This window comes from Rhinoraja longicauda, chromosome 1, assembly GCF_053455715.1.
Source record: "Rhinoraja longicauda isolate Sanriku21f chromosome 1, sRhiLon1.1, whole genome shotgun sequence".
Lineage (NCBI taxonomy): Eukaryota > Metazoa > Chordata > Chondrichthyes > Rajiformes > Arhynchobatidae > Rhinoraja > Rhinoraja longicauda.
The window spans coordinates 95,967,096-95,980,000 of record NC_135953.1 but is presented as its reverse complement, the minus strand read 5'-3'; the positions used below and the strand labels follow the sequence as shown (position 1 = coordinate 95,980,000).

Below are 12,905 nucleotides of genomic sequence, written 5' to 3'. Positions count from 1 at the left end.
GCCCACAATCTCCCCTCCTTGGCTCCTGTCTAATAACATTGCCATCTGCTTTGCTCAATTAAGTATCTTTCTCCAACAGCTAAACTTACCTACAATTCAAAACAATCTTAAACCCTGTGTTGTGATCACTACATTTGGAGTTGTGACCACTGAGCTGATCACAGGGTTGCCACTTTGTTACCCATCAACATTGGAGGAAAGCATTAGGACCAATGTATTTAGCAGTAACTGATGTCAATACTCTCTTCAGTGTTAATTTCTGTTGACCATCATTTTTCTCTCTGCATAATTATTTCATTAGCACAGAAGAAAATAAATAAATGCAGATTTAACTAACCTTTTGTTGCGTGCTAACCAGTCAGCAGAAAGACAATACATGATTACAATCGAGCCATCCACAGTGTACAGATACAGTGAATAATGTGAATAACATTGAGTGCAAAATAAAGTCCAGTAAAGTCTGATCAAAGATAGTCAGAGGGTCTCCAATGAGGTAGTTGGTAGGTCAGGACTGCTCTCTGGTTGTTGGTAGGATGGTTCAGTTGCTTGATAACAGCTGGGAAGAAACTATCCCTGAATCTGGAGGTGTGCGTTTTTATGCTTTTATACCTTTTGGCCGATTGGAGATTGGAGTGGCCGGGGTGCAACTCGTCCTTGATTATGCTGGTGGCCTTGCCAAGGCAGCGTGAGGTGTAAATGGAGTCAATGGAAGGAAAGTCGGTTTGTGTGATGGTCTGGGCTGCTTTCGCAATTCTCTTAGTTTAGTTTATTGTCATGTGTACCGAGGTACAGTGAAAAGCTTTTGTGGTGTGCTAACCAGTCAATGGAAAGACAATACATGATTACAATCGAGCCATTCACAGTGCACAGATACATGATAAGGGAATAATAACGCTTGGTGCAAGATAAAGCCAGTAAAGTCCAATCAAAGATAGGCCAAGGGTCTCCAATGAGGTGGATAGTGGTTCAGAACTGCTCTCTAGTTGTGTCGGATGGTTCAGTTGCCTGATAATGATTGGGAAGAAACTTCCCTGAATCTGGTGGTGTGCGTTTTCACTTTTCTATACCTTTTGCCCGATGGGAGAGGGTGGGAGGGAGTGGCATGTCATCCTTGATTATGCTGGTGGCCTTACCGAGGCAGTGTGAGGTATAAATGGAGTCAATAGAAGGGAGGTTGCTTTGTGTGATGGTCTGAGCTACGTTCACAATTCTCTGCAATTTCTTGCGATCCTGGATGGAGCTGTTACCAAACCAAGCTGTGATGCATCCTGATAAAATACTTTCTACGGCACACCTGTGGAAGTTGGTGGGAGTTGTTGAGGACATGCCGAACTTCCTAAGCCTTCTAAGGAAGTAGAGGCGTTGGTGTGCTTTCTTCGCCTTTGCTTCAATATGGGTGGTCCAGGAGAAGTTGTTGGCGATATTTACCCCTAGGAATTTGAAGTTTTCACCCATCTCTACTTTGGCGCTGTCAATGCAAACAGGGGTATGTGTGACTGCTTCACTTCCTGAAGTTGATCACTATCACCTTTGTATTGCTGAAATTTCTTGCAGTCTTGCATGGAACTGTTTCATGCTCTGCTGCATGTTTTGGGAACAACTCCATCCAATGGGTCAAATGGCCTGTTCTCATGCTGTATGACTATAATTTTATGACTCCCTTATTGAAGAAGACCCCACCCTGTGAATTGTTTCATCTTGGTAATTCTTTTTATGGCTTCAAAAACATCAAACGTCTGTGCTGATCCTTGTAACTCCCACATGCTCCTCTGGTGGTTGAGTTAATTGCTCTGGTAAAGCAAGCTCCACTTCTTCTGTGAGCTGCATAGATTTGTCCATTCAATTTGCCTTTAAACTTCCAGATTAGCAAAATATTGTTGATCACAATTGAACTAAAGTCCTTGTTTTTGCATTGTCAGGATGGGTTCACTCCCCTAGCTGTGGCGCTACAACAGGGTCACAACCAAGTCGTTGCTATTTTACTGGAGAATGACACGAAGGGAAAAGTGCGCTTACCAGCCCTGCATATTGCTGCAAGAAAAGATGATACCAAATCCGCAGCTTTGCTGTTACAGAATGACCACAATGCCGATGTACAGTCCAAGGTAGGACACTGCATGTAATAACAACCTAATTGTAAAGGAAAGGTTGAAAATTATTTTAAAAAGTACGTTTAAAAAAAAAAAAGATTGTATTTTAACTTTTTTCTTTGGATGATAGTACATTCATTCTGATGTGTTTGTCTTACTTAAGATCTTGAAAGAATATACTCTCTGTCCTGCAAAAAGGCAACTGAATGATGCAAAGCAGGTTTTTGCTTTTACTGTTCTCTCCTAGTCTTACGTTTTTATATCCTGCCCTTTACTCAACGTATCCCACAGGCTTGGATTGGGCACGTGATCTTGCACTGGTTCCCTTCTGTAATTTGATAGGAGAACTGATCTGCAACATTTTCTTTCAAGTCTCCCATCTCTGCTGGAGGTAACATGCTGCATGCTGGGACTGCAACTCGTGGAGAAACCAGTTGCAATACCAAACCATTACACATATAATTGGTGTGAGTGGAGAATTCTTCCCTTCATTAAATGCAGCAAAGCTTTAACTTCAGCTATGAAGAATAAGTTTACTTCACCAAGGACACCAAAATGTGTATCCAGCAAAAAAAAGTGCAATTGGGTTTGAAGGAAAATCCATAATTATGGATGGATCTGATGCAAATTATGACCTGTATCATTACAAACACAAGTGATTCAATTTGTTGTAGATTATTTGATGGTATTACATGAAGATTAGTTTACACTGTTATTGATATATATTTTCAGTTTATAAGCGGTTGAACGTTGAACACTGATTTTCCAGCAACTGATGATCCGCCCACCCCTGTAATCCGGACAAAATTACTAGAGCTCAGTGGAAATTCCCTGAGTGGCCACGGATGGCGTTGCGAGTGGCGAACCCGCTTCCCAGTCTTGTCCCACCATCGAGAAAGAATCAACTGTGCTCTCAATCTTCTCCCCTAACTGTTTCGCAAAGACAAATACAGTAAACCCTCGATTTAACAACCCTCTTATAACAGATGTCAGATATACAGCATGAAACTGCCGACCCATCCCCGGCTCACACCGTCTCCCTGGACGTTTAGAGCCCTTGTTCCAACAAGCAGGGTGCACCAGTGAGCCCTTCTTCACCCACCGAACAAACACAAAGTGCTGGAGTAATTCAGCGGGTCAGGATCTCCGGAGAACACGTGTATGTGACATCGGGACCCTTCCTCAGATTGATTCAGTCAGCTGAATGACTCCAGCACTTTGTGACATTTCACTTTAAAACTAAGCACTGATGCCGTGTTCTGCACCAGTGAGCCCTTCTTCACCGGTCACACAGCTGTTGTTGCGACTCACGTTGTAGCTCTTCAGTATGCCCCCACCGACAGATTGCGCTCGGTCACTGTGGGACTCCCTCCACTCTCACTTACTGGTGATTCCAAGGTGGAGTATGTTGGCGGGTCATGGGTGGGGATGGGAGGGTGCGGCGACCTGAAGATGGAAAGCCGGGGCTCTGCTTCCAACGTGACCTCTGTTCACGTGACCTCTGTTGAGAATAAAAAACGGATAGTCTAAAAGGGCTCTGGAACCGAAGAATATGTACTTTCATCTTGCAACCCAATACATTCATACCCCTCCATATGCTCGTCTCCTATCCCCAACTCCAATATTACCTTTTATCCCCTCTTTCCCCTTACTCCCCTGTCCCATTCCTCCCCATATCCCTCTCGCCAGCTTTAGAGTTCATTCTTAAGATAGACACAAAAAGCTGGAGTAACTCAGCAGGACAGGCAGCATCTCTGGAGAGTAGGAATGGGTAATGTTTTGGGTCGAGACCCTTCTTCAGGGAATCAAGCAATGTAGACGGTGATGTGGAGAGATAAAGAACAATGAATAAAAGATATGCAAAAAAGTAACGATGATAAAGGAAACAGGCCATTGTAAGCTGCTTGTAGGGTGAAAATGAGAAGCTAGTGAGACTTGGGTGGGGGAGGGATAGAGAGAGAGGGAATGCCGGGGCTACCTGAAGTGAGAGAAATCAATATTCATACCACTGGGCTGTAAGCTGCCCAAGCAAAATATGAGATGCTGTTCCTCCAATTTGCGTTTAGCCTCACTCTGACAATGGAGGGGACCGAGGACAGAAAGGTCTGTGTAGGAATGGGAAAGAGAATTAAAGTATCCAGCAATCGGGAGATCAGGTTGGTTCACATGGGCTGTGCAAAGGTGTTCCGCGAAACGATCGCCCAGTCAGCGCTTAGTCTCGCCGATGTATAAGAGTCCACATCTTGAACAAATACAGTAGATGAGGTTGGAGGAGGCGCAAGTGAACCTCTGCCTAACCTAAAAGGACAGTGTCGAGGGAGGAGGTATAGCGACCGGTGTTGCTTCTTCTGTAGTTGCAGGGGAAGGTACCTGGGGAGGGGGTGGTTTGGGTGGGAAGAGATGTTAACCAGGGAGTTGCAGAGGGAACAGTCGCTGCGGAAGGCGGAAAGGGGTGGAGATGGGAAAATGTGCTAGTGGTGGATCCCGGTGGAGGTGGCGGAAATTTTGGAGAATCATGTGTTGTACATTCTTCCTGTTCTTTCCTATCTGACCTTCTGGGTGATACAAATGAGTGTGAATTTTGATGATTCAATATGACTTGAGGCCAGAAAGTTGTACTGTGGCATCCACAAAAATGGATCACTGTGCTGTGGATCAAATTAAGCTCCTTTGTCAAAATTTGACAATTTTAAAATCATAATTAAAACTAACACCCAGTAATTGAAGCCTCCTAGCCTTTTTTTTTCCCCTTAAAAAGAAACATGTATAATAAGAATAAAATTTAAGTTTTTAAGTTTGGGCAGGAAAGATGCAGGTTCTTCCTGGAAGAGATGATCAGCCCCCATAGCTTGTACTTTGGCTTGTGTATTTTGCCATCAAATAATTGATAATATTATAGTTTTGATGCTGACCTGTTGATCAGCATCCCACTCAGAAGATTGTACAATAATTTTAAAAGTCAAATAATAAATGCATTGTGTAGGATATATTTGTATTCTTGTGGTTTTCTGAAGATATCCTGATGTAATGATTTTAAATGTTAAAAAAGCAGCAAAAACACCTTGCTGATAAGCTTTGTTATGTAATTGTCATCACATCCATGACCTTAGGACATATTTCAAACTGTTGGTATTTGCTGCTTTTAATAGGCTTCACATATGGATTATGCATCTTCATACAGAGCTTCATGTTGATGCACAATGTGTTCACTCTGCAGGTTTCTATTGAAAATAATCCTTTATCTTCACTGATAGAATTTGTAATTTTTTTCCAGTTAAAAATTTTAATTTACCATCCTTATTTACAATAATCTTTCTGTTTCTTATTAACGCTGTCCCAGATGATGGTGAATAGAACCACAGAGGTACTTGTCAAGACTTTCTCAAATTTTCTCATTTATATTTTTAAAGGTCTCTTGTAAGATTTATAATGCTATACCCACTGTTACTTGTGGCTGGCAATCGTGATGTTTGCATTTATTTCCATGTAACTGTGTTTTATTACTCTCAGTGTAAATGAAACAAAATCTAATTTGAATATATAATTATTCAAATGAATAATATAATTAGATTAAAATGTTGTTTATAAAGAACATGCATACTGACCACAAGTATGCATACAAAGAAGTTGAAGTGGTACAATAGGTTACTATTGGAACCTTAGACGGTTTTCTTCACAGCCCACTACCCTACCAATTTTAGTGTCCACTACATGACACATTTTAGTGCCACCTAACTTACTAATCATGCCACCTGTAATCTCATCCAAATTGTTAATAAACAACAGGGGTCCCAAATCCAGAAATCGGAGGTACAGGACTCCCAAAAAATTAATTTGCAAGTCGAATCAGAGGTAAGGAAAGCAAATTCAATGCTAACATTTATATCACGAGGACTTAAATACACAAACAAAGCAAACAGAAATGTAATGCTGAGGCTCTGTAAGGCGCTGGTCAGGCTGCATTTGGAGTATTGTGAGCAAATTTGGGCCCCATATCTGAGGAAGGATGTGCTGACTCTGGAGAGGGTCCAGAGGAGGTTTACATGAATGATTCCAGGAATGAATGGGTTAGCATATAATGAGCACTTAACAGCACTGGGCCTATACTCGCTGGAGTCTAGAAGGTTGAGGTGGAACCTCATTGAAACTTACAGAATAATGAAAGACATAGAGTGGATGTGGAAAGGATGTTTCCACTGGTGGGAGAGTCTAAGACCAGAGGTCATAGCCTCAGAATTAAAGGGCGCTCTTTTAGAAAGGAGGTGAGGAGAATCTTCTTTAGTCAGAGGGTTGTTAATCTGTGGAACTCATTGTCACAGAGGGCTGTGGAGGCCAAGTCAGTGGATATTTCTAAGGCAATAGACAAATTATTGATTAGAACGGGTGTCAGGGGTTATGGGGAGAAGGCAGGAAATGGGATTAGGAGGCAGAGATCAGCCATGATTGAATGGCGGAGTAGACTCGATGGGCCGAATGTCCTAATTCTACTCCTATGAATTGTGAACTTGTGTATTAACTAGTGTGTAGAGAGTGTGATTTGTATGGCTTTGCAGATAACACAACAGAAGAGGGCTAAAAAAATTGTTGTTTAAAATCAATTTTGTGCAAGTCATTAGAGAAGGCGTATTCTATCTCCACAAACAAAACTCGGTTTCTGTAGTCACAGCTTTGCCTTCCCATTTCTTGCCTGTCTCCTGATCAGTCATTTTCTGAGCACCATTGTATAACACAGATCATGGACCAGTATAGCACAGGAACAGGGCCTTCATGTTCTTGGATACTGAAACCTACCGTACACCTCGTGTACTGCTTGTTGCCCCACGTGCCTAGCTAGCATGTTACACATGAGGTTTGTGCATTATTCATTTGAATTAATGCTCCTTCCAATATTTACAGCTCCAAGGGGTGTGCCACAGTTATTTAATGGCATTGCAATGAAATTGTATGTTTTTTAACTGTAGGTGCTCAGGGATGTCCAGTGTGTTATCAAGCCAAGTACTGATTGTTGGTTAATGGATATTTGCCTCCTCCCTGTCTGGATTGCAGAAAGATCTGCTAAAGAGTATCTTCAGCTGCTAATGGGCTGCAGTTGTTCAGAGACCTGTCCATGAACTCAATACGTCTCCGTGCATTTTGGGTTTTGAAAAGGGAGTAATATTTTAATATAATACTAACCTGATCCATCATACGCCTTAAGAGAATCTGTAATAGTGGCTTTACTCCATCAGTATAATTAATATAAGATTATTAATATAATAATATAAGATTATTAATATAATAATATAAGATTATTAAGGGATTGGACACGTTAGAGGCAGGAAACATGTTCCCAATGTTGGGGGAGTCCAGAACCAGGGGCCACAATTAAGAATAAGGGGTAGGCCATTTCGAACGGAGATGAGGAAAAACTTTTTCAGTCAGAGAGTTGTAAATCTGTGGAATTCTCTGCCTCAGAAGGCAGTGGAGGCCAATTCTCTGAATGTATTCAAGAAAGAGCTAGATAGAGCTCTTAAGGATAGTGGAGTCAGGGGGTATGGGGAGAAGGCAGGAACGGGGTACCGATTGAGAATGATCAGCCATGATCACATTAAATGGTGATGCTGGCTCGAAGGGCCGAATGGCCTACTCCTGCACCTATTGTCTATTGTCTATTGTAAGTTCAAGATCATTGTTCTTTAAAGTATGCTTGGAATCTTTCAGTCATATCATCATTAAATAGTACCATAACCTGAATGGGTGTATTATCTGTATCCCTGCGTGCAGTGAGTTAACTCCTACCACGTGCATGGATTGGAAAGTCTGGCATCGCATTACGTTCATTTTGTTAGTTATACTATCACAGAAAGGTTACACTGGCTCTGCTGGAAGTTATTCCCCACAAGTCGACAAGTCAGAGCTCTGGATTGAAATCATTTCATCCCCATATTGCAAATCAATGGTCTGTGTTGCCTCGTGCAGATAGAGCCACAGGACACAGATACGTTTCAATGGTACTTTATCATAATGGTAGTATATCATAATTGAAACAGGTAGAAAAGCACAGTTCTGCACAAAAATGAGCAAACTAGTCCTACATTTCCCTCTGTCCTCGCAGTAAAACAAAGACACGTTCTAGTGACCCAAGTTACTTGTTTGCTGTAAGACAATTTAAAATGGTGGTCAAAATATAAGTCTGCTTTTGGGTGAACAAGGATCTTATTGTAGGCATAAGTATTAGACACCTTGAGAAGTTACAATAAATACTGATCTCATTATCTTTCTCTATTTCATAGAGTGGTTTCACTCCTCTTCACATTGCTGCCCACTATGGAAACGTGAATGTAGCTACTCTACTGTTAAACCGAGGAGCCGCTGTGGATTTCACAGCCCGGGTAAATTATGTACTTTCTGCTCTTAATTTGAGTTACTGTTCTTACTTTAACTCTGCAGTGTTTTTGCAACTCATGAGGAATTGAACTCTGTGATAATTTTGCCTTTAATCCCGGTAAAACAGATCTCCAGGATAACAAATGTTTACCTTTCGTCTTTTGCTAATTGGCCAATGACATTTGAAGAGTTATTGAAATCAGCAATTGAGCAAAGTTCCATAGCAGGCACTATGATCGCACTGTACACTCTTATGTGAAAACAATGTCTTAAATCTTTCACCTACCTGTTACCTTTGAATAAGGCTGATAGAAAGCTTAGCTATTACATAATTAATTGATAATCCCAAATATATAAATGTATTCATATTTTCTTTATAGATGGACAAAGTGAACAACACAAAATGCAATTTACAATGGAAATGAATGAGGCTAAGGTGTTGGTTTTGAGCATATATTTGTGAATACATTAATGAATTTGAGCAGGCAGCATGGATCTATAGTGTTTAGTCCACTATTTTTACCTGGATGTTTGGCTGGATGGAAATAATAGGACAGGTTAAACTAGGTGAGCAGGACTGAGAAGGTGGGTAACCTTGTATGAGTGTGGTATGATGGTCTCCATCACACTACACAAAAACACTCAATCAGTCGGCAACTTGACTTGTACGGTTTATAATTACAAGCAATGGCTAATGGAAAATGTAATTCTGGTTTTCATAGTTTGGTGTATAAAAACATTAACACATTTAAATGGAGTTAGTTGTTTCTATTGACCAAAGTAATTTGTGATCTGAAATATTAGGAGCACATTTTTGTTGTATATTCTTGGTAATTGGGGAAAATATCGATCAGTTATAACAGAAGTTACATAAAAGAATAAAGCCGGCATAGGACAGAAATTATTAATTTTTTGGAGTTAAAATCAGGACAAAGAATTATTCAAGCGAAAATTTTCAAATGTAATCTGTCCATTTTAATTTAAAAAATTAGAACTTTGGTTAAATATCGTGAAGCATAGTACACATATTATTTAGAGCATACACTAAGCAACTATTATGTAAGATTCTGTAAGTCACAGAAATGAAAAAAAAAATCAGTTGTATTATGTGGAACAAGTTGCCTAGGGAGATGGCAAAGACACCAATAATTACAGTGCTTAAAGGATACCTGAAAAGTACATAGAATATTTTCGTACAGAAACAGGCTCTTCGGCCCACAATGTCTGTGTCGAACATGAAGGCAAGACCAATTCTTATCTGCCTGCACATAATCCATATCGTTCCATTCCCTGCATTTGCCTATCCAAAAGTCTCTTAAAAGTATAGTTTGTGCCTCCACCACCACCCTTGGCAGTGCATTCCAGACATTCACCACCGTGTGTGTAACAAAAACCTTGTCCCTCACATCTCCTTTAAAATTTGCCTTTCTTATCTTAAAGCTGTGCCCTCCAGTATTTGATATCCATCCTGGGAAAAAAGGTAATGACTGTGTATCCTATTGATGCCTCTCATAATTTTTTTATATTTCTATCAGGTCTCCCCTCGACCTCTGCATTCCGGAGAAAACAATCTACCTCTCCTTGTAGCTAATACTCCCTTATCCAGGAATCATTCTGATAAACCTCCTCTGCACCCATTCGAAAGCCTCCACATCATTACTATATAGGGGTGACCACAACTGCAGGCAATATACCAAATGTGGCTCAACTGAAGTCCAATATATCTACATCATGACTTCCTGATTCATACATCCAATGTTCTGACCAGTGAAGGCAAGCCTATCTTTACCTATGCCTTCTTTACCACTCTATCTACTTGTGTAGCTGCTTTTGGGAGTTATAGAATTGGACCCCAAGCTGTTCAATGCTAATATGGGTCCTGCCATTATACATTTTCCCCTTTCATTCAACTTCCCCCAGTAAAACATCTCACACTTGCTCGGATTAAACTCCATGTGCCATTACTCCACCCATTCCTGTAGTAGATCTGTTAAGTTTAGTTTAGAGATACAGCACGGAAACAGGCTCTTCGGCCCACCGGTGATCCCCCACCCTAACACTTTCCTACACACATTAGGTACAATTTGTTTTTCAATTTTACCAAACTGAAGATCTCAGAGGAAACCCATGCAGTCACGGGGAGAACGTCCAAACTCTGTACAGATAGCACCTTCAGTCAGGATCGAACCCGGGTTTCTGGCACCGTAAGGCAGCAACTCTACTGCTGCAACACTGTGCCGCCCTGTATTTCTATCTACATCTATATGGATACTTGGATTCAGAATGTGTAGAACGCTACAGGCCTAATGCAGGCAAAAGGAATTAGCATAGACAAGTTACATCGCAGGGCCTGCTTCAATGCTGTATGAATCTAAGCGATCCACATATTAGTCTGTGATGGCTCTGTTCACAAGTTACAAGTACAGAAATGACACAGCAGTTCTTTTATTTCTCATAAGATATTGCAAATTGACAATAAACAATATCATGAAATTATGGGACAGGGAATGATTTGAATTGGATTTTTAAAAGTTTCTAATGTGTAAATAGATTTAAGGTGAGAGGGGAAAGATTTATAGGAACCTGAGGGGCAACGTTTCACACAAAGGGTGTTTTGTATATGGAACGAGCTGCCAAAGGAGGTAGTTGAGGCAGGTGTGATCCCAACATTTCAATTACATTTGGACAGGTACAAGGATAGGAAAGGTTTAGAAGGATTCGTGGGACTAGTGTTGATGGGACATCTTGGTCAGCGTGAGTAAATTGGGCCGAAGGGCCTGTTTCCAAGCTGTATGACCCCATGACTCTAAATATAATAAATAGCAAATAGATAGAAATTTAGAGACCCACATTGAAACAAAAATCCTGATCATGGCAGAATTACAAATTAGGAACATGGAGACACGTGTAAAAATATTTTATTGGTAATTATTTAGAATTGGTAAGAATGTGCAATTATTTTATAACTGAAAACTAGTGTTAAGTATGACTTGGAAATTCACCACAAACACATGGATACAATGTTACCAGAATGTTACCAGAAAGGAGGAAATTCATGATGAACCACATCTTATGTTATATAGACAGAAGATAAGCCAGCAAAAAAGGAATTAAAAAGCAATTTAGAACATAGCAGTGAGTGAATCTTTCTTATCACCATATTGACTGATTGCAATTGAAAATGTGTACATAATCCAATGAGATCCCTGGAATAACATATAAACATGAAATTTCCCAGGCTAAAGTTTCGAAGGACAACTAAGAATATATCATTATTACTTTCAAGAAATAAAAGTACAAGTTTATCAGAAGATTTCTAAAAATGTATGAAACTAGCAGGTTAATGGTAAATGTTAATGTTCTGATGAACATTTTAATGCTATGGTGTATTATAACATTTAAAAGGCATTTGGACAGGTACATGGATAGGAAAGATTTAGAGGGATATGGCCCAATCACAAGCAGGTGTGACTAGTGTAGATGGGGCATCTTGGTCAGCATGGACAAGTCCTGCTGAGAGGGCCTGTTTCCATGCTGTATGATTCTGTGAATAATTCAAGTGAATGTAGAGATTTGCCCGAAAGCGGCATGTGCCAATGTTGGAGTTAAGATACCAGATAAGTCTAAGCTTAGGATGAAATAGAGGAGATTATAAAATGTTGAATGTAAAGTTTAAAAAAAATACTTGCAGATAGAGTTATCAATTATGTAAAAGTCGGAGCGCACAACTCTTTCAAATTCATAGATTTGCTCGGGTTACATTGGTTTTACACATTTTTTTCAATTTCTAAATTTCTTATTGACTTCCCTTTTCCAACCGAAGTGAATGCCCTTACTAAATGTCATGAAGTTGAAATTGAACTTTTGATTTTTAATATGATCGTGTTTTCTTTTCTCCTTTCCTAATGCCAACCCAGAATGGAATTACTCCACTACATGTAGCTTCCAAACGAGGGAATACTAATATGGTGAAACTGTTACTGGATCGTGGATCCCATATAGATGCTAAAACGAGAGTGAGTCTTTCTTGATTCATGTTTTATAGCTACCCCTTGATGCGTCACCGGTCCAGGTAACATACCATTGTTATAGGAATGGCTGCTTTGTGGATTGCCTTTTGCATGTAACTGGAAATTTGTGGAGCTACATGAGAAACATGCAATTTTTACATCAGTTCAATGCACAGTCAAATTTGCCAAAAGTAAAAGAATAATGGAAAAAGGAATGAAAATGAAATTAATTTTTTAGATTATTGTTTTAGAGATTATTCAAGGAGTTCCTGCTATTAAACGTACAATAATATTAAGCTGAAATATAAATACAATTTGAAAAATATCAACAATATTTCAAATATTTTTCAACTATGTTTGAATGTAAAGTTTTTTAAATACTTGCAGATAGAGTTATCAATTGTGTAAAAGTACGAGTGCTCAGCTCTTTCAACTGCTT

At 39.9% G+C, this 12,905-nt stretch overlaps 1 protein-coding gene across 35 annotated transcripts in view; it reads left to right on the top strand.

Moving 5' to 3' along the window:
• Positions 1 to 12,905, top strand: part of LOC144595313 (ankyrin-2-like) — a 447,988-nt gene that overhangs the window by 258,693 nt on the left and 176,390 nt on the right. For 19 of the 35 annotated variants that reach the window (XM_078402778.1, XM_078402925.1, XM_078402804.1 and 16 more), the window contains 4 exons: positions 1,920 to 2,105; positions 5,422 to 5,454; positions 8,363 to 8,461; positions 12,374 to 12,472. In XM_078402778.1, the coding sequence (XP_078258904.1) occupies positions 1,920 to 2,105; positions 5,422 to 5,454; positions 8,363 to 8,461; positions 12,374 to 12,472 (417 nt within the window). The remainder of the gene's footprint in view (positions 1 to 1,919; positions 2,106 to 5,421; positions 5,455 to 8,362; positions 8,462 to 12,373; positions 12,473 to 12,905) is intronic. The other 16 variants (XM_078402942.1, XM_078402931.1, XM_078402862.1 and 13 more) reach the window with 2 other exon arrangements.